Here is a 19,675-nt window from a genome sequence, read left to right as displayed (position 1 = left end):
CCGACAGAATGCAGTTCCACTCCTGCAACTGCACATCCGTGAGTGTTTTGGTGTTCAGGTCGAGGCAGAGCAGGAGAGGGAAGAGGATGCTGAGGGGGCAGATTCCTCAAATGACCCCCCGACCTTTGCAGTGACTCGCGAACGTCCTGAATTTCAACGGCAGATGTTTGTATTTGTATGTTGCAGAGCTGCTGGCCGTTATCTTTTATGTACACGCGTGTAACCATTGTGAGGGAGCAAGGAAAGTGAGATTCAAAAGCACTTTGTAGAGCGAACATCTTAAGCTTTCATCTTCGACTTATCTGCACGAGCAGAAAGACAGGAAAGCATAAATCACTTAACAATGTAACAGCCCAGCACCTTGGTGTAAAGCAGTGAATAGGCCCTCTCTCCCTGTGCACACACTAACAACAGACAAACAAACATCAGAGGAAATCAGCCAATACCAGGGTCTCCAGTCAGTTGTTCCAGAAACCTTTCATCTCGGACAAATAAAAAGAGGGCCATAAAAAGATTTTTTTTTTTTTTAAAACAGATTCTTTCCTCTCCAAAGGCAAATCCTCCAACATCCCCACTTTCATTGTTCTGTTTTTATAAGTGAAGGCTAAAAGCTTTTTGTTTTCATTGACGAAGGGCCGAGCAGGCACAACAGTGGGCTGTTTTCTGAGACAGTAACCGCAGGAATCGGCTTTCATCAGCCTCAAGGTCAAGTTTGGAACAGTACCGCTGATCAGACAGAACGGAGCATGCTCAGTGGCCAGCTCTCCCCCCCCCCCACCCCGCCCCCAATGCCCCTGACTCTAAGCAAGGCATGCTGAGAGGTGAGCCATTGGCAGCAAAGTACTGGAGGCAGAGATATATATTGGAGAAGTGTGCACCGGAACAGCTCAAGAAAGCACAAAAATCGTTTAAAATGCACAGACGCACTATATATATAATCATTTAGTTGTCACGGAAACAGCTCCCCCTCCCGCACGCACACAGACACCCACACGCACACAGACACCCGACGCACACACACACACACACACACCAACAGACACACGCACACACACACACACCCGACACACACACACACCAACAGACACACACACACGCGCACACACACACACACAGACAACCGACACCCACACACACACACGCGCGCGCACACACACACACACACAGACACACACACACACTGACACACAGACACACACACTCAGACACACACACAACTGACACACAGACACACACACTCACAGACACACACACACTGACACACAGACATACACACACATACACAGACAGACATACACACTCACAGACACACACACAGACACACACACTCACAAACACACACACATACACTCACAGACAAAACACACACTCACACAGACACATACACACTCACACACACTCAGACACACAAACACTGACCCACAGACACACACACAGACATACACACTCACACAGGCACGCACACACAGACGAACACACGCGGACGGAATTGGCTAGGTGAAGCTGGCACAGCTGGCCTGCTCTGTTACAAGAGGCTTCTGTTTGACGTGGGATGGCCTGTGTTTAAGGGAGGATTTACTGGTGTCCTGCAGCAGCTTCCCTACAATTGAGGATTTAAACAAAAATGTTCATGGAAAAAGTGTCCAAAATATAGAAGTGATTTTTCACACAGTGAGGTATGTGTCTACTAGATTTCCACTGAAACATAGATAATAGGTACAGGTGTAAGCCATTCGGCCCTTCGAGCCTGCACCATCATTCAATAAGATCATGGCTGATCATTCACCTCAGTACCCCTTTCCTGCTTTCAGTGAACTTGAAAGCTCTTCATATTTTATATAAACATTCATCGGTGATTTCATTTGATAAAATTTACGAATAAACAATTATAGTAAGTGCACACGGTCATAAGTGGCTAACAGATTAATGGAGCGTTGTGAAGTGAATTCAATGTTTAAAAAGTCCGCTGAACTGCCCTCTGTTGTTAAATGTCACAGAGGGAGATATCTATAACGTATCAGCATTACTCAGTCAACCGATTTTATACCCTTCAGCTGTTGGCTGGAGCAGCTAACTTTATACAGCATTCCTGTTGTGACAAGGTGCCTCAATAAACAGTTCCCATTTGTGATGTTACTGGTGTGGAACATCGTGACCTCACACCAGGCGAGCTCCATAAAATGTCTGCTCCTAAGTTATCTCCAACCAGCAATTCTACAAGCCGAAACCGGGCGACAGGGGGGTGACTGAGACAAAACCGTCAAATGTGTAGATACTTTGTTTGAGGCTGTCAGCTGTGGCTCAGTGGGCAGCACTCTCGCCTCAGAGTCAGAAGGCTGTGGGTTCAAGTCCCACTCCAGAGATTAGAGCACAAAATATAAGCTGACACTCCAGTGCATTACTGAGGGGGTGGCTGCACTGTCTGTCTTTAAGATGAGGCGTTAAACCGAGGCCCTGTCTGCCCTCTCAGGTTGGATGTAAAAGATCCCATGGCACTATTTCAAAGAAACGTCCTGGGCCATATTTATCTCTCAACCAACATTACTAAATGAGACATTAAACAGAGACCCTGTTTTCGCAGGTGGACATAAAAGATTTAACTGCACTTTTCTGCAAGGGAGTTCTCCCTGGTGTCCTGGGCCAATATTTATCCCTCAACCAACTTCATTAAAAAAAAATTAACTGGTCATTATCACATTGCTGTTTGTGGGAGCTTGCTGTGCGCTAATTGGCTGGCGCGTTTCCTACATTACAACAGAGACTACATTTCAAAAGTACTTCATTGGCTGTAAAGCGCTTTCTGATGTCCTGAAGTTGCAAGTCCTTACTTTCTATGATAATATTTAGGATTATTGGTGGAACAACACTTCCGTTTCCCCAGGCAACACAAAGTGCAACAATAGGTGCGAAGGATTCACCATATTGCCATTCATCGTACAGCCGCTACATTTATAAACAAGCTGTACCCCTTTAATAATTTCCGCACGCAACATTAATGAAAATATTGGAACGTTCTACCAATTTTCTTATCACATCACAAACTGTCCTTAAAAGGAACTTGGTTAATGCAAGAGGATAGCTAAAAAAATAATTCCAAATAGTCATTCAACCAACAGAAGGGGAAAATAAAACAACTGCTGCAAGTCAGGATTAAATAACACCATTAAAAAAAAAGTCCGAAGAAGGGGCTCTTTGTGTTCCTCCAACAGCTCTACCATTTTGGGTCTGTGCCAGCTTCAGGCAACACAGCTGTACCCTCACCACCCTGTTCAGCTGGACCCTGCCTCGGTGATTGTAGCAGGGGTTGCTGAGTCCGCAGACACGAGGAGGTGGACTACAATACAGAAATAGGATAGAACGCCCTCCAGGGAACCAAGAGTGAAACATCATAATAAGAATTCCTCCACAGTGAAGCTTTTTAAGAATTGTTTGTCTTGGATGGTTTGAACGTAATAACACTTGTAGAGGTGGAACTTGGGATAACGGAATTAATGAGGCGACTTTTCAGTTCACACAGCATTTTTCTGTAGCAGTGAATGGGCTTGATTGTTGGCTTTTCAATAAAAAAAGAATTTGTTATACATGAGGCCATTGTTGTGCTACAATCCCTACAAGACATTACATCAATCCAACTAATTCATGATATTTTCCTCTTCAAAGTTACGTTCTGATTTTTTTTTTACATAAATGTTGTGATTGCTCAAGGTGAATGACAGCTAGAACTTGCACTTACACAGCACCATTCACGTCCCAAAGCATTTCACAACCAACAAAGCAGTTTTGAAGCATGCTCACACTTTTTATGTGAGCAAATGCAAGAACCAATTTTCCGCACAGTAAGGTCCTACAAACAGCAATAAGATAAATGACTAGGTTGTCTGTTTTTATGGTGGTGTTGGTTGAGGGATGAATAATTGGCCAGGGCACCTGACTCTTTGCTCCTGTTCAATAGTGCCGCCTGAGCAGGCAAAATGGGACCTGGATTTAATGTCTCATCCGAAAGACAGGGCTACCTCCAACAATGCACGACTCGCTTAGTACTGCTCTGAAGTGCCAGCCCAGGTTATGTGCTCAAATCCTGGAGCAGAGGCTTGAACCCATGAACTTCTGGCTCAGGGGCAAGTGTGATACCACAGAGCCAAGCCGAGTCCAAGGTTATGGTGTTCTGTAACAACAGGCGTACTGTCAGAAAATACCATGGGGAAAAGTGTGATGGTCGGGTAAGCTTCACGTTACATGCTGCAGGCAAAACTTTTAATATATTATCGCCATGGTAAAAGACAGAAAACCTACTGGGCACATTTATTGCCCATTCTTAGATGCCCTTGAGAATGAAAGAAAGATTTCTATTGTGCCTTTCCTGACCACAGGACGTCTCAAAGCACTTTACAGCCAATGTAGTACTATTGGAGTGGAGTCACTGTTGTCATGTGGGAAACGTGGCAGCCAATTTGCGCACAGCAAGCTCCCACAAATAACAATGTGATAATGACCAGATAATCTGTTTTTTTTGTTACGTTGATTGAGGGATAAATATTGGACAGGACACTGGGGATAACTCCCCTGCTCTTCTTCAAAATAGTGCCATGGGAACTTTTACGCCCACCCGAGAGAGCAGACGGGGCCTCGGTTTAACGTCTCATCTGAAAGACGACACCTCTGACAGCACAGCGCTCCCTCAGCACTGCACTGTACTAGAGTGTCAGCCTAGATTTATGTGCTCAGGTCCCTGGAGTGAGCCTTGAACCCACAACCTTCTGGTGGTGGGCCTTCTTCTTGATATTGCCAATGGTCAGGCCTGACTCAGTTATGCCCATGATGTGCAAAAGATGGCCGCCCCAAACACGCAAAGCCCCATTTTGAGGGAAAACGGTGAGAATTCCCGCCCGGTTCGGGCCCACTCACCTCAACAGCTTCTCCTGCTCCCGGGCGATGAGCCGCTCTTCCCGATGGCGGTGTCGATCGTCGCTTCGCTCTTCGTCCGTGCGCCCGTGCCCTGGAAGCGAGAAAGAGACCAAATGCCGTCTCTCAATAGAATGCCAGGATCCCAGTCACACAGTACAGACATTTTCGAACACATTCCATTTTAACTTTGAAAGGACCTTTTTAAAAAGTGCTGCCAATGCAGATTGGAAGGCAATTCTTCCAACTGGATCGGGGCCGCAAAAATTCCAAGTGCAATTTTGTCATGTTTTTATAGGATCAAAAAATGTAGAACAGTCGCGAAAATCATTAACTCTACCGTTTCCCCGTGAAAATCTAACCTTTTTCTGAGTGGAAAGTTTCAATTCTAACCATCCAATCTTATTTTAATCTATCGGGATAACTGAAAGGGGGAGGGAGGGGAAGAAGAAAGGGGCCTTAGGACATTTGCTTTATATATTGCAATATATGGGCGCATTATAATCTCACAACACAGCTAATGGGTCTTAAAGGTTCAGTCAAAAATCAGTTACCACAGACCAGCACAGCAATTTTCATCAGGGACAGTGTGCCTTTAAAACCAGTCTCTCCTGAGCTCTGCTCCCAGTCCACAACGTGCGCACGCTAGCGGTGGAAATAAGGCAGATTCCACTCAGAGATCCCGTTAACACCCAGTTAAACCAACTCATCAACACGGCGTTAACTCACAAAGTCCCAATGTTGCACCAGGAGGCCATCAAAATCCGGGCCTGCCCGAGAATCTCCGAGGTCTTCTTGGCCAATGGATTTTATTTAAATGAACATGCAGTGAAATAGGACTGCATATATTGTTTAAAATATCATAAACTACTGTATAGAATCATGGAAGATTACAGCACAGAAACAAGCTATTCAGCCCATCATATCTGCACACGAGCTATCTGGTCTGTCCTCACTCACCAATACTCTCTTTTTCAAGCAACAATCTGATTCCTTTTAAAAAAGTATTGACGAGCTCTGCTTCAACAAAGCTTTGGACAGAGAATTCCATATTCCTACCGCCCTCTGTGTAGAGTGTTTTTCTAACCTCAGCAACAACAATGTTTATTTATATAGCGCCTGTAACATAGTTAAACATATAAGCTCCCCATTAATTCTGTTTTCTGCCCTGGTGTCACTGTCGCGCTGACTGGTAGAAGCAATCGCTCGACATTTACCTTCCCATAACTTGCCTTCGTCTTGAAGAACTTTGAGAATTTGTGAAGACAGGGCCACTTGTATTCAGGCCCGTGTCATTTGCCCCACTTTCTGTGATCCTGCAGACCATTTATGGAGAAGTTACACAACAGGAGCCTCTTAACACCAATGCCCTTCTGTGGCTTTTAGATTCCCACTGGGAATCAATCTGCTTTCGAACGAAGCCAGACAAAGAAATTATTTCTCGCCGACTTCTTTATTGCCACGGTTTTTAGCAGCGATCATTCAATTTTAATCTTAATTTGAATCGTTAAGATCCATAGGCCAGCCCCGCCATGCCCCGCATAGAAAGTTCACTCTCAGAACGGGCTATCCAATGTGCATTTTGAAAGCTGCACATTCACAGGGTCTCAACTGCAGCCACTGCTTACACTGGCCCCATCCCGCCCGTTGTGAAGGGGTTAATACTGCAGCATCACTGTCTGAGTCTTGACACATTCAACAGCCACAAAAGGCCAATTTATTTCTCGTGCCACTCCCTTATTCCTTCTTTGTAGGAGGCACTAACGCAAGTTTATACATGTGTCCACTCTAGTATCTTGCCCAGCATGGGCTAGCCTAGACACGGTGCAAAATCAGGGCAATTCTGGACAGTGAGAAGGGAGGGCCGGGGGGGGGGGGCAATAGTAAAGTGACCCTGTCAGCCAGTGTTTGTCCATGCGATAATGACCAGGGCAGGGCCCATGACCAACCCCTCTCCCACCCTTGGGCTGCCCTGCGGCCAAGCGTAGCTCCCATACTGCTGCCATGTCTCCAAGCAGCTAACTCATCAGAGACCGTGGGCTGAACCCGAGACATTCCTGCTCAGTCCTACATAATGCATTGTGCCCACTGACCCTTTGGGGGAGTACGATGAAACCGTCACAAATTAAACCGCTTGTTAAGATTCTTCTTTCAACTAGCGGCCGGAAGCAAACTCTCCACCCAGTGTTGGATTGGCTGCTCATTCTCCATCGAATTATCACCCACCCAATGGCCCACTGAACAGAACGAAAGCATAACACAGCATTGGAGGAACATCACCACAACAGCAACCGACTCACTGCGTTCTATCCCTCGCTGACTCCTGCTGATCCATCACCCTCACCGTTGCCGACTTCCACAGGCCTCCCCCATCCCTCAAAACCGCCGCCCTCGTGTTCCAATCCTTCTTTGGCCTCTCTCCACCCCCCCTCTTCAATCTCCTCCAGCCCTACCATCCATCCTACTCACACTCTCTGCCCTTCCAAGGGTGGCTCGCTGTATGCCATTTCCTTCACTGCCAGTGGAAGAGCCTCCGCCACTCATCCTTATCTCCTCCTCCGCTTCAAATGCTTCCTTAAAATCTAACCACTTTGATCGCACCTTAACCTTTCACTACCTCAAAGGGACTACATAAATGCAAGTTGTTGTAATGTTAAAATGTCCATTTTATTTTGGCATTATTGTATTAATAATTCTTATGATGATGGAACTTGAGCGATAGTTGAATGAACAACAAGAAGCACTTTAACAGATAAAAGACCAATGTTTTACCCTTCTTGATGATGCTAATGGAAGTTTTGATGGATAGTTGGAGTTTTGGTGGGACTGAAAGAGGGAACCACTTTAGGGTTAATCAGTTGCCTGCTGTGCCATTTTCTCTAGGTGGGTCAGAGGTAATACAAGGTGCAGAAAAGACTTGGAAAGATTCCACGAAAAATAAAGATCTGGGCCCAGGCGGTGAAAGAAAAATATTTCTGGTGCCTAAACTCAACAGGAGTTCAAATAAACTTCAAGTTAACATTTCAGAATCTCCGTGGAAAGCCTTAAAAAAACATCAAGGTGCCTACGAGTCTCTCCTGTTTTTTTTTAAAAAGGCCAATTTCTAAAGCCTCTGTGTGACTTAACTGAAGTAGGCCTGTGGAGAGCTGTGCACCACACCAGCTTTGTTTTCCTTTCTTTTTTTATTTAGAAGAATGCAGGAAAACACAGGTGAAATATCAGGTGTTTTGAAGACCGCCCAGGACCACAAAAAACACTGTACTTAGCCCAGGTGATCTCCTGAGTGGGGGTCGGAGAGGAATTTTCCAGCGTATTTTTTCCCTTATTGGCCCTGGGTTTTTCTATGGTTTTTTTTTGTCTCTCCCGGGTGATTATATGGCTATGGGCTGGTAGGACGTGTGTAGTCACAATTCTCTGGCAATCATGAGCGTGGGGCAGGCTTGACGGACCAGCTGGTGTCTTCCTGACCCTCAATTCTGCACGCTCGTATTTACCATACTTACCACCATATTTTGCTCTTTGCCCCGTGACTATACATTTCATTTGCTCTAGTCGTTCCCCGCTGCACGACAGTTCATGGGAAAACCATCTTTTACTGAAGCCTGACCTTCGAAGTGTTGCATTTGAAAGTTATTTTTTTTTGAGGGGGGTAAAAATAAATATTGAGTTTTGTCATAAAGGACCTATTCTGTGTATAACTCATTTATCCTGTCAATGTGAAAGGTTATTGAGTTCCAGAGTATAAATGTGTGTTTCGGCCATTTTGAAGCAGTTTGATTTAATGTACGCTATTTTGGTTCGTGGTAATAAAAGAGTTAACTAAGTTACACAACTAACAAGGGCCCTCTACTTCAATTTTACAATTTTGCCTACTGATAATAGAAAACTAAATGACTGTAATAGTGTGGATTTTATGGCAAAGTCATAGCATTTATTAAAGTAATCAATTTTAATTCCCCCCCCCCCCCCCACCCCCAATTATTCCTACAGGTGGTTGTAGAATGAGATAACTCCACATAATACTGCTATTGACATCCATGAATAGAAGTCTTGTGTTTAAGGAAAGTGAGCAGAGATATTGTACAGGCCCCACACCTAGTGTGCTCTGTGGAAAGGCTTAGGTCTGTGTCTAGGCAACCATGGCCTAAATATCAGCATTTTACTCTTACAATACCACAGATTAGTCATCTAAAGTGTGCTTTTACCTTCCTTTAAAACTCAGCAAGTCCAGAACCTTCTCTTATCACTAACAGGCGAGCATTATTACCAGGCTCATCTTGCGCAGGATAAAAAAAATTAATACTTTTTCTCCCAAGGCTTGCCCTGTCGCCTAGCAACAGGCTGGAAGGCCGATTAGAATTCAGTTCTTGTTTGCAGCTTTTAGTTCTGCTCAGTAAATTACATTTAATGTTAGCTGCCTGTATCCTAGTCATTGAAATGCTTTACAAACAGCTCCCTGTGTTGCCATTGCCTACTGTGGACTGTTGGACCTTGGCAACCGCCAGAGAAACTACTTCATAGACAAAGATTTCAACTGCCGACCACATGATGTCTAGCCTGAGGAATTTCTATACAACGACATGCAAAAGAGAGGGAAGTGTTCTTCTTTATTCTCTCCCACTGTGTCTCCAATCAATTTGTACATTAAAAACACATCATATTGTTGATGATGGACAGGACTGGGCCACGTGACCCGCACACAGACGTACAGGGTTTGAATGGCGCAGTGTTGCTTTATTCTGTGCCCTCCCTGCTCATAAATAAAGGAAGAGGGAGACTCCTATAGATCAGCTCGAACGGAAAGCTACATTAAAGCTGGCTAATGAGTCCAAGGTAAGCATCAAAAACACACTTCTGTACATCTGAACAAGCAGTCATCTTAGAACACCACAGACAGAGAGGCTCTTTGAATTTTATATTACTGACACACACAAAAGCGATATGATTTTATTACACGAGCTTCAAGTAAGCGAGCAGTCTGAAGGATAATACGGCCCTCCTGCCTAAGGCTCTCAGTTATCATGCAACTTGAGCTCGGCCTCCCAAGATTTGACTTTACATTTTTCTGCAGGATTGAGGAATCCAATGTCACGCTCCCAGTTATAAACACATACAATCTGGGGCTGGGCTACTGGCTTAATGACAAAAGGAGCACCCTAACGTCTGGTTTCAGTGACAGTTGGGCAAACCATTCTGTCGGTTTCAGTGTCACATTTGCGATCACCAAGGCACTCCCTCCGTAACAATGAAATTGAAACCTTTCTGCATATGATGCCGTGTTAGTCTAACCTAACTGACCATGTGTTGCCATTTCCCCCCCTCAGTGTTTGCAATTGCACACTCAATGTTTGCTCCGTGCACAGCATCGCAAACCTGAAGTTGAGGCCTGTCATTTTACAAAGTTCCCCCTGTACCAATGAATAGCCCATTCAGTTCCATCCATTACATTGATAGAAACATAGAAACATAGAAAATAGGTGCAGGAGCAGGCCATTCAGCCCTTCTAGCCTGCACCGCCATTCAACGAGTTCATGGCTGAACATGAAACTTCAGTACCCACTTCCTGCTTTCACGCCATACCCCTTGATCCCCCGAGTAGTAAGATGATGGAGCGCTGCTTATTTTGCCTGCATAAACTCCTTTATTTAAAAAACATATCCATGATCCCTGCTAAAAATCACTAAATATAAAGGTTTATCAGGAGACATAACATGAGAGGCACTGTAACTTCACCATTCAAACCCTGTACGTCTGTGTGCAGGTAACGTGGCCCAGTCCTGTCCATCATCAACAATATGATGTGTTTTTAATGTACAAATTGATTGGAGACACAGTCTGCCGTTTCCTAAAATAACCACCAACCAAAAGCCAGACACAAGTGCCCCCTTTTAGAGGGGCGCAACAAATAAAAAAGTGAACCATTAAAAACAATGGGAGCCTATCAACTTAAATAACAATATTATTCCCAGTGTTGACACACGCCAGTCCCCGCGGTGCCCACCGGTCGTGGAAGGCCTCGAGCGTACTGGATTCGCCGCGTGCTCCTTCTCCAGGGCCGCCTGTGTGCGGACAAGACCACGGAAGAGAGGCGGGCGGCCAAGCGTGCCCCCCCCCCCCCATGGGCCGTGACCAACCTGGACCTGTAGATGGCCACCAGAGCACGAGGAGACCCTCCGACCTGCCTCCCCCCACTACGTCTGCACCGGGGTACCCCCGCAGCTGGCAAGAGCCAAGGCCGGCCTTGGCGCCAGGAAATACGACCCGCCCTGTTGACTGATAGTCCAAGCTGAGCCGGCCATGTCCTTACCTTTCATGCTGTTCATGGACAGCGAGCGATCCCTGTCCATCACGCCGGCGCTGGGTTTGCTGCTGTTGTCCTTTTGGCGGGCTACCGCCACCGCGATCCCCACCGGCGGGTGCCTGACCTCCACCTCGCCCTGCGCGCCACACCCTTCCCGCCCGAATGTCTTGGCGCTCTCGGGCCTCTCCGGGTCCCTCTTGAGCTGTTTGCTGAGTTGCTGGAGCGGCAGGTGCTGCATCTTGGAGCTGCCGTGCTGGCCGGAGTCGTTCTTCATGTTCCCCAGCCCGCCGAACGGGCTCTTCTTGCCGCTCCCGGGCCGCCCCGCCGATTCCTTCGCGAAGCTGCCGCTGTACTTGATGAGACTCTGCATGGCCGACACCTCGCTGGGATTCCCCGCCACGCCCGACCTTTGGAGGCCGGCCGGGTCCAGGAACGCCTTCTTCTGGTCCTCCTCGACCCGGCTCCCGTGGCTGTGCTGCGCGGCCAACGCTGCCATCTGACTGGTTGCATAGGTCGCCATCTCGAACGGCTTCCATTTTGGCTCGGGCGTGCCGGAGCGCTTCAGTTGGGATTGCTCCAAGTGCAGCCTCGTCACATCCACCCCGTTGTAAACTTTACAGGAGTCCTTCAAGCCGGACCGCGGGAACCTGTCCCTCTCTTGAGCTCTGTGATCGACTTCGAAACCTGATCGCACCAATTCTTTCGACGCGGCACCACTTGCGTGCACGTCTCGCGCCTCTGAAGGACTGTGGCACGGCTTGTTCAGAAACAGTTCGGAGGTCATGGGCCTCTTTATTGCTAAAGAGTTGGACCGAATGACCGAGCCTTCCTCCCTCGTGTTTTCCACCCTTTTGATATCTGCATGCGTAGGCAAGTCCTGCGCGAGCATTATGCGGGAGGTATCCACCAGCGGCCTGTCAGACGGGGCCTGCAAAACGCCCGCTCTGTCGCCAGCAGTTCTGTTGATATCCTTGTCTTTGTTTTTGTCATTTTTATTGTCTCTGGCCTGAGAAGCTATCTGAATGGGCCCGTTTCTGTCCTCATAAAACCCAACCGAAGGCACAAAGGTAGGCGCAATCACTTTATGTTCCTTTCCTGGCTCCCTGGCAGTGGGGTATATTGTGTAGATACTGGAATGGACAGCAAGAGGAGGGAATGTGCTCGAAGATGGCATCCGGGCTGTTTGAGAAGAGTGGGGTGACGGACAGCCGCAGGAAACATGCAGAGCCCCGAGTGACGTCACCACCGTGTCACACTTTCGGGCCTTCTCCGTGTGAACATGCAGCAAGGGCCTCATGTTCTCGTCGTGTTTAATGGAGTCTTTGGAACATCTGTCCTGCTCGGTGCCCGGAAGCCTCAATGAAGAACTGGGGCCACTGTTACAATTACTGAGCGACAAGGTCTGCAAGGGATTTTTAGACTTTGGTTCTCCGTTACCAATGCCCCGGTTGGGAGAGTGATTGGTGAGAATCGTGGAGAGATGCTCGCCGATCTTGATGGGCTTGTCAAGAAGGTGGATCCTCCGATCGTTATCGGCCCGCAGGTCCTGCGTGAGGTCCACCACACTCCGTGGCCGAGACTCCTCCCTGGGCCTCTCCTTCTCCTTTTTAGCCACGCTTATGTTTACCTCAGTCCTGTACATTTTCTCTTTAGCGTCTTTCGCGAGATACCTCTCAGACTCTTTTGCACTTTTGTGAGGGTGGCATATCTCCTTTTCCCGCAGGATCGAGCCGGACGTGTGATTGGAGGTCGTCCTTGAAATGGCGGCTTGAGGGTGTGCCGTGCCATGGAGGGCTGATTGTCCTGCATGGCTGTGTAGATAATATCCGTCTGCAATAAGAAAAAAAATAAACAAATACGCAAATGTTAATCCAACAGAAACGGCAACATTGTCCTTTAGTCTTTCTCGGAGTGCAGAAGTTAGGTTAGTCGGCCCTTCCGGTTCAACGGGGACACAAGTGAAATCTAAACCCTCAGTAGGCCCGGCCCCATCTGTGGCCGGAGGAGCAGAGTGTTTCAGATAGATGAGCTTTCATCGCGGAGTTCTGATGAAACGGTCATCAACCTGAAACGTTAACTCTTGTTCCTCTCGCCACGGAGGCTGCCTAACAACAACATTTGCATTTCTGTAGCGCCTTCAACAGAGTAAAACGTCCCAAGGAGCTTCACGGGAGCGATTATCAAATTAAATTTGACGCCGAGCCACCTGAGGAGATATTAGGACAGGTGACCAAAAGCTTGGCCAAAGCGATAGGTTTTAAAGAGCACCTTAAAGGAGGAGAGAGAGCTAGAGAGGTTTAGGGAGGGAATTTCAGAGCTTAGGGCCGAGGTAACTGAAGGCACAGCCGCCAGTGGTGGAGCAAAGGAAATCGGGGATACGCAAGAGGCCGGAATTAGAGAAGCGCAGAGATCTCGGAGGGCTGTGGAGCTGAGTGTTTCCAGCACCTTCTGTTTTTGTTTCAGATTTCCAGTGTGGCGTCAATCAACCCTCAAAACATGCACCACCCTATAATGTATCTATATAATGTGTTATTTTTAAGCATAAGACACAAGGCTTTCATTCTTTAAACACCAGTAAGAGCAACCAGATTAAAGACTGCTTCAAAATGTCTTGGGCGGAGTCAGACACCCATCTCCCAGAAAAGACAATTCAAATCCTTGCTCAACAGGCCTCAGATTTGGGCTGTGCTAATTGGGAAGAATTCGATTCACTCAGCTGGGCCACTCGATAGCTGGACGCATTCCTCTCTGCAAAAAGTGGACCGCTTATGGTGGCGTAGCATTGATAAATGACCATGGATAAAGCTCACAGCTCAGACGGTTCCACTCTCCTAGCTGAAGGACATATGAAATTCAGGAGGCAGCTTGAGCTTATTATGGATCTTTCGTTAAAACCGGCACCTGTGTTTCACTGTGGTGGAACACAAATAACTGGATTTCCATTTCCCTCCTTGTCGGATTCCCTCCCACGCTCCTTTATCCGAGGATGTGCTGTAACAAACGACTGGCCAAGAATACGGTGCGTCCTTAAGCTGCCTGACCAATGCTAAGTCAGTGATGGATGCGGTACATTTGCTTTCATACCAGCAGTTAAGGTTGCTTATAAATCTCCTGTCAATTTTGAGTCTTCAGAAAGAGAAGTACAGTCAATTCCGGAAAAATTCATACTTGATTGAAGTGCGCAGATCCATTGCAAAGTACCAAGTGAGTTCCCAATCACTCGTACTACGCTGGTAGAAATACTGATCGAGGCATGAGGGGGAAATAATTGGCATGCATTGCGCCCGTTAATTGGCCAATAAACCAGCCCAATTTGGCAGTGGGGCAGGTCGGCCTACGCCCAATCTGGGCAGACGTTGGTCCTATCTGAATTTATGGGCCCATTTGCTCAGGCACCCCAGCAGACACCTGAAACCGGAGTTAGGCCCCTTGAATATGTAAATTAGGGGCGTAACACCGATTAAATAACCCCTTTCCAGAATTAGTCAGCGATAACGCACTCTGGATTCTTCAGGCACCAACGAAAAGTAACTTTTGGGAGCAGGAGGAGCCAGGAATGCTCCCCCCCCCCGACTCCATAGACATCGCGATCCAACCTCCCCAAAAGGGACTTAACTGGGGACCGCTGCTGGCATAGCAACAACACAAAATAGGTGTCTGTTTTGCTGCCGAGCTGCCGGGCAGCAGGCATCCTCGGCCTGCCGGTTGAGTTTAATTGAGGCACAATTTCGGTCAGGCCTCGGGCCTACCGAATATCAGCCCTTGGGTCCAGTTCGTGCTGGCAGGCCTAGGCGAAGCATTTCTTTACCCAATATCTCGGCCTTTTGGCTAAGATCAAGTGTAGTACCGTTTCTGACCAGCCACCATGACCTCCGGGTGGTTTCTCCCTGGATCAGGAAGGTATATGCTTGCATTTTTGGAAACAGGAGGTGGGTGGGGAGGTTTGACCCATCCACCTCCACGGAGGTGTGTGGGGGACCTGACCCATCCACCTCCATGGCACGAACCTGGTATTGCAGTACTTCCAGGAACGGTGCAGTGGCCCTAGGCCTTTTGGCTAAGAGCATTGGCGCAGAGTGATCCTTGGCGTGTGCAAGGTGACCTCTGGCGTTTGTGATTTGACAAAGAATTGGAACAATTGGCTACGAATTAAAAAAAAAAAAAAAAAAAAATTCTTTACCCAATATGGATCACACCTTCCTGATATATAAAAACACCACTTAGCTCCAATTATCCAATCTTTCAATAGTTGGAGAGTCCACAAAATGGCACCTAAGGAGATCTACACAACTTCATCTAATTTTGAATGAAAACAGAAAGAGCTGGAAATCCACAGCAGGTCTCTGAAAGAGATGTTAACCTCAAGGGTGCCGGTCGAGATGTTCACCAATCATTCTCTTTCTGGTGCTGATCCATTTGCTTTGTCTTTAGCGTTTAATGTGTTTTCCCCCCACCCCATTAGTCGAATTTATTTTTCCTAGGGAGCATAGTTTCAGGATAAGGGGTCGCCCATTTAAAACGGAAATGAGGAGGAATTTCTTCTCTCAGAAGGTCATGAATCTTTGGAATTCTCTACCCCAGAGAGCTGTGGAGACTGGGTCATTGAATATATTAAAGGTGGAGATAGACAGATTTTTGAACGATAAGAGAGTCCAAGGTTATGGGGAGTGGGTGGGGAAGTGCAGTTGAGGCCAAGATCAGATCAGCCATGATCTTATTAAATGGCGGAGCAGGCTCGAGGGGCAAAATGGCCTACTCCTGCTCCTATTTCTTATGTTCTTTTCCTCAATATCACCATCTTCTAAAGAAAGGAATTATTCAAAATGAACGTTTCTGATTCAGTGGCAAAATGGAGAAAAGATAACTTTTGTGAACGCAAATTAATATCGGAAGCGTGGACGCGACGCATTTTTAATTTGGAAACTAAAACATCGGTGAGTGATAATCTCAAACTAAGTGTTTCTCACCAAACCAGTTAATAGTACAATTCCAGTGGCAAATTGAAGCATTCTGAAGCAAAATATCTTCCCAGATCTTGGCATGAGCTCCCACTGGGAGACAATATACACGACTGCACAAAAACACATGGCCTCGGGCACAATGTCATTTGCATAAACACCCACATTATCATCATTCTTATCAGAACAAAGCACCTATAGTAAGGTGCCATTGCTACCTGCGGAGGGAATTCACAACTGACCCATACAAAACGTTGAATAGATTTCATTATAAAATAATTAATTAACAAAAGAAGTTTTACAACGTCGAGCAGATCATAGAAAGACTTTGCCGAGCTCGATTCGTTTTGTCTTGCAGCCTTGTATTAATCCTAAAATTATACAGCAAATATATATATATATATTTGGAATCAGGAAAGGCCATTTGCTCCCCTAGGCCTTCTCCTTTAAACAGACTTTGCACAACCCGCACTAATGCAGTCTTTCCCTAACTCGTTTCATCTCCTGGGGAGATGTGACTAATCACAGGTTTGCCTTCCATAATGTCAATGCACTGTTAAACTCGCTGTGAGTCCTATTCCCCAAGGTCGCTGAGCAGGATCTCCAGGATATCAATCTAACATTGCAATCCGTATCATTCGGCCCTGACTGGTTACATTCCAGAGATGAGATTCCCAAGGTGCCGAAAGGACTGTAGCAACAATGTCCCATGGTGATCTGCTTGATTATTTATATACGTATCAAAATGTGTTACTTTATATTCTTCCAATTCCATTCTAAAACATATAGACATGCAACTCCTTTCTAAAGGGAACAAATGAGCTTAGTGTTAACTACATGGGTGTTGCTTCACACATCCACTATCCTACAGGAGGACAGTATCTTCTGGGCTATAGGACTTGACCCTTGTTTGCTCAAAGCTTCTCTATTTACGCAGCTAGAATTAAATGATCTGCTTAATCCCCATGTTTTGCAGCATTTCAAGACTTAGATTGTACCCTCTAAGATCCTGCAAATCCCCTGGGAGGACAGACGACCAACGTTAGCGTCCTCGACCAGGCCAACATCCCCAGCATCGAAGCACTGAACACATTCAACCAGCTCCATTGGGCGGGTCACATTGTCCACATGCCTGACACAAGACTCCCAAAGCAAGTGCTCTACTCGGAACTCCCACATAGCAAGCGAGCCCCAGGTGGGCAGAGGAAACGTTTCAAGGACACCCTCAAAACCTCCTTGATAAAATGCAACATCCCCACCAACATCTGGGAGTCCCTGGCGAAAGACCGCCCTAAGTGCAGGAAGTGCATCTGGGAGGGCGCTGAGCATCTCGAGTCTTGTCGCCGAGAGCATACAGAAAGCAAGCGCAGGCAGCGGAAGGAGCGTGCGGCAAACCAGACTCCCCACCCACCCTTTCCTCCAACCATTGTCTGTCCCACCTGTGACAGAGACTATAATTCCCGTATTGGACCGTTCAGTCACCTGCGAACTCACTTTTAGAGCGGAAGCAAGTCTTTCTCGATTTCGAGGGACTGCCTATGATGATGATGACCCTCTTTCAATCCTCCTTTCTCCAATGAAAGTGACTTACATTCTGTCGGACGCCCATCATAAATAAGAATTTTAGATGTTGGTCATTAGTTTGTTAATCTAGTCCAGGTGCTCCTTTGCTACATGGACCAAGGCTTCTTAAACTCTGGCACCAGTTCCACATGACAGTCTGCAAGTCCAGAATTATTACATCGGAATCAATAATGCAAGATGCTGTTCATCAAACATTGGTTACAGATGTGACCAGATGTGAATGATGACGAATGGTGCCGAGCAAGATGGCTGGCTCCATTACAAAAGCAAAACGCTGCGGATACTGGAATCTGGAATAAAAACAGAAAATGCTGGAAATACTCAGCAGGTCAGGCAGCATCTGTGGAGAGGAAGCAGAGTTAACGTTTCGGGTTGATGACCCTTCATCAGAACCGGAGAATGCTCGGAAAGAACAGACTCTTAACGAGCACTGAAAGGGGGAGGGGAAGAAAGAACAAAAAGGGAAGGTCTGTGTTAGGGTGGAAGGCAGGAGAGATTAGAGAGACTAAAGGGCTGCGTCCATTATTCTGCCATCCCGCAACAATTCGTAAAACAAACATTGTCCGATCGAAGCACCAATGGGTCGGCTCCGCAATATGACACTAGCTCGATGGACCAAAGCAGGAAACAATGAAATGAGGGGTGCGTTAACAAACAACAGGGTACTGACCTTTCTGAGATTCAAACAGGCTGTGCTGGCTGAGCTGAGCTAGAATAGGACTGCCGCTGCTTGGGTGCTCCAAGTGACCGAGGGGAATATAAGGAGGATAGAGGCTGCTTGGCAAGTGCGAATAACCTACAGAAGTAAACAATAACTTACATTAGATGACACGCATCACTCACATTTGACACTAATGTATTTCAATTTCACTTTATACCAAATATTGAGTAGATATTTTAAGAATAAGATTAGATTCCTATGAAGTTCTGATGCGTTAAGGAAAGGAAATAACTTGCATTTATATAGTGCCTTTCACAACCTCAGGATGTCCCAAAGCGCTTTACAGCCAATGACGTACTTTTGAAGTGCAGTTACTGCTGTAACATAGGAAACGCAGCAGCCAATTTGCGCACAGCAAGCTCCACAAATGTGAAAGTGACGAGACAATCTGTTTTAACGATGTTGGTTGAGAAATAAATCTTGGACAGGACACCAGGCAGAACTCCCATGCTCTTCTTTGAAATAGTGCCACGGGATCTTTCATGTCCAGCTGAGAGAGCAGACAGTATTCATGGGATCACTGCTCGAGGATTCATAGCAACACATTGCTATTAGGAACTAGTTGGTTTATTAACAAAGGTTTAACAATCACGCTACATGTTAGCAGCTCATCCACTAGGCTCACAACTGCATACCTCATCGTGGATGACCTAGACACAACTGACTGGGGTTTTATTGAGTCTTGTGAACATCACGTGATTGGCTAAGCCACTCACATTGCAACAGCTCTACAACTATTTTGTGTAGAAACAATCAAGTGCCCCCTGATTAAAGGGGGGGGGGGTTACACTCCAAGAACTTTTCAAGTGCCCCTTTTTTGGGTTTTTTTTGTTTTATTTTTGAGGGCACCAAAACCACAAATTATACAAGTGCCCCCTGGCTCAAAGAGGGTGGGGGGGGGCACTAAAACCGACAAACTTAAACAAATTAAACTTTAGACGTGGTTCAAATTAAAATTTGGTTGCCGGGGGTGATGATGCACTCCAGTCCCTCCAGCGCCCACCTCTCGTGGAAGGCCGCAAGCGTACCGGTGGACACCGCGTGCTCCATCTCCAGGGACACCCTGGCTCGGATGTAACAGCGGCAACAGCTCTACAACTCCTTTTGGTTGTAAACAAATTAGACATTAAATCAAGTGCCTACAAACCTGCGAGCATGCTCACAGGTGCATACATGACAGACATCTGAAAGTCGTCACCTCCGACAGTG

The 19,675-nt window shown here is 46.6% G+C and overlaps 1 protein-coding gene and 1 pseudogene across 7 annotated transcripts in view; one reads left to right on the top strand and one right to left on the bottom strand.

Moving 5' to 3' along the window:
• tnrc18 (trinucleotide repeat containing 18) overlaps positions 1-19,675 on the bottom strand; it is a 178,239-nt gene that overhangs the window by 80,039 nt on the left and 78,525 nt on the right. For all 7 annotated transcript variants that reach the window (XM_070901261.1, XM_070901263.1, XM_070901264.1 and 4 more), the window contains 3 exons: positions 18,416-18,541; positions 11,210-13,033; positions 4,906-4,996 (listed from right to left, as the gene is read on the bottom strand). In XM_070901261.1, coding sequence (XP_070757362.1) covers positions 4,906-4,996; positions 11,210-13,033; positions 18,416-18,541 — 2,041 coding nt within the window. The remainder of the gene's footprint in view (positions 1-4,905; positions 4,997-11,209; positions 13,034-18,415; positions 18,542-19,675) is intronic.
• On the top strand, positions 15,015-15,247 carry LOC139225972 (U2 spliceosomal RNA; annotated as a pseudogene).

This window comes from Pristiophorus japonicus, chromosome 15 (assembly GCF_044704955.1).
Source record: "Pristiophorus japonicus isolate sPriJap1 chromosome 15, sPriJap1.hap1, whole genome shotgun sequence".
Taxonomy (NCBI): Eukaryota; Metazoa; Chordata; class Chondrichthyes; family Pristiophoridae; genus Pristiophorus; species Pristiophorus japonicus.
This window is presented reverse-complemented; position numbering and strand designations above follow the sequence as displayed.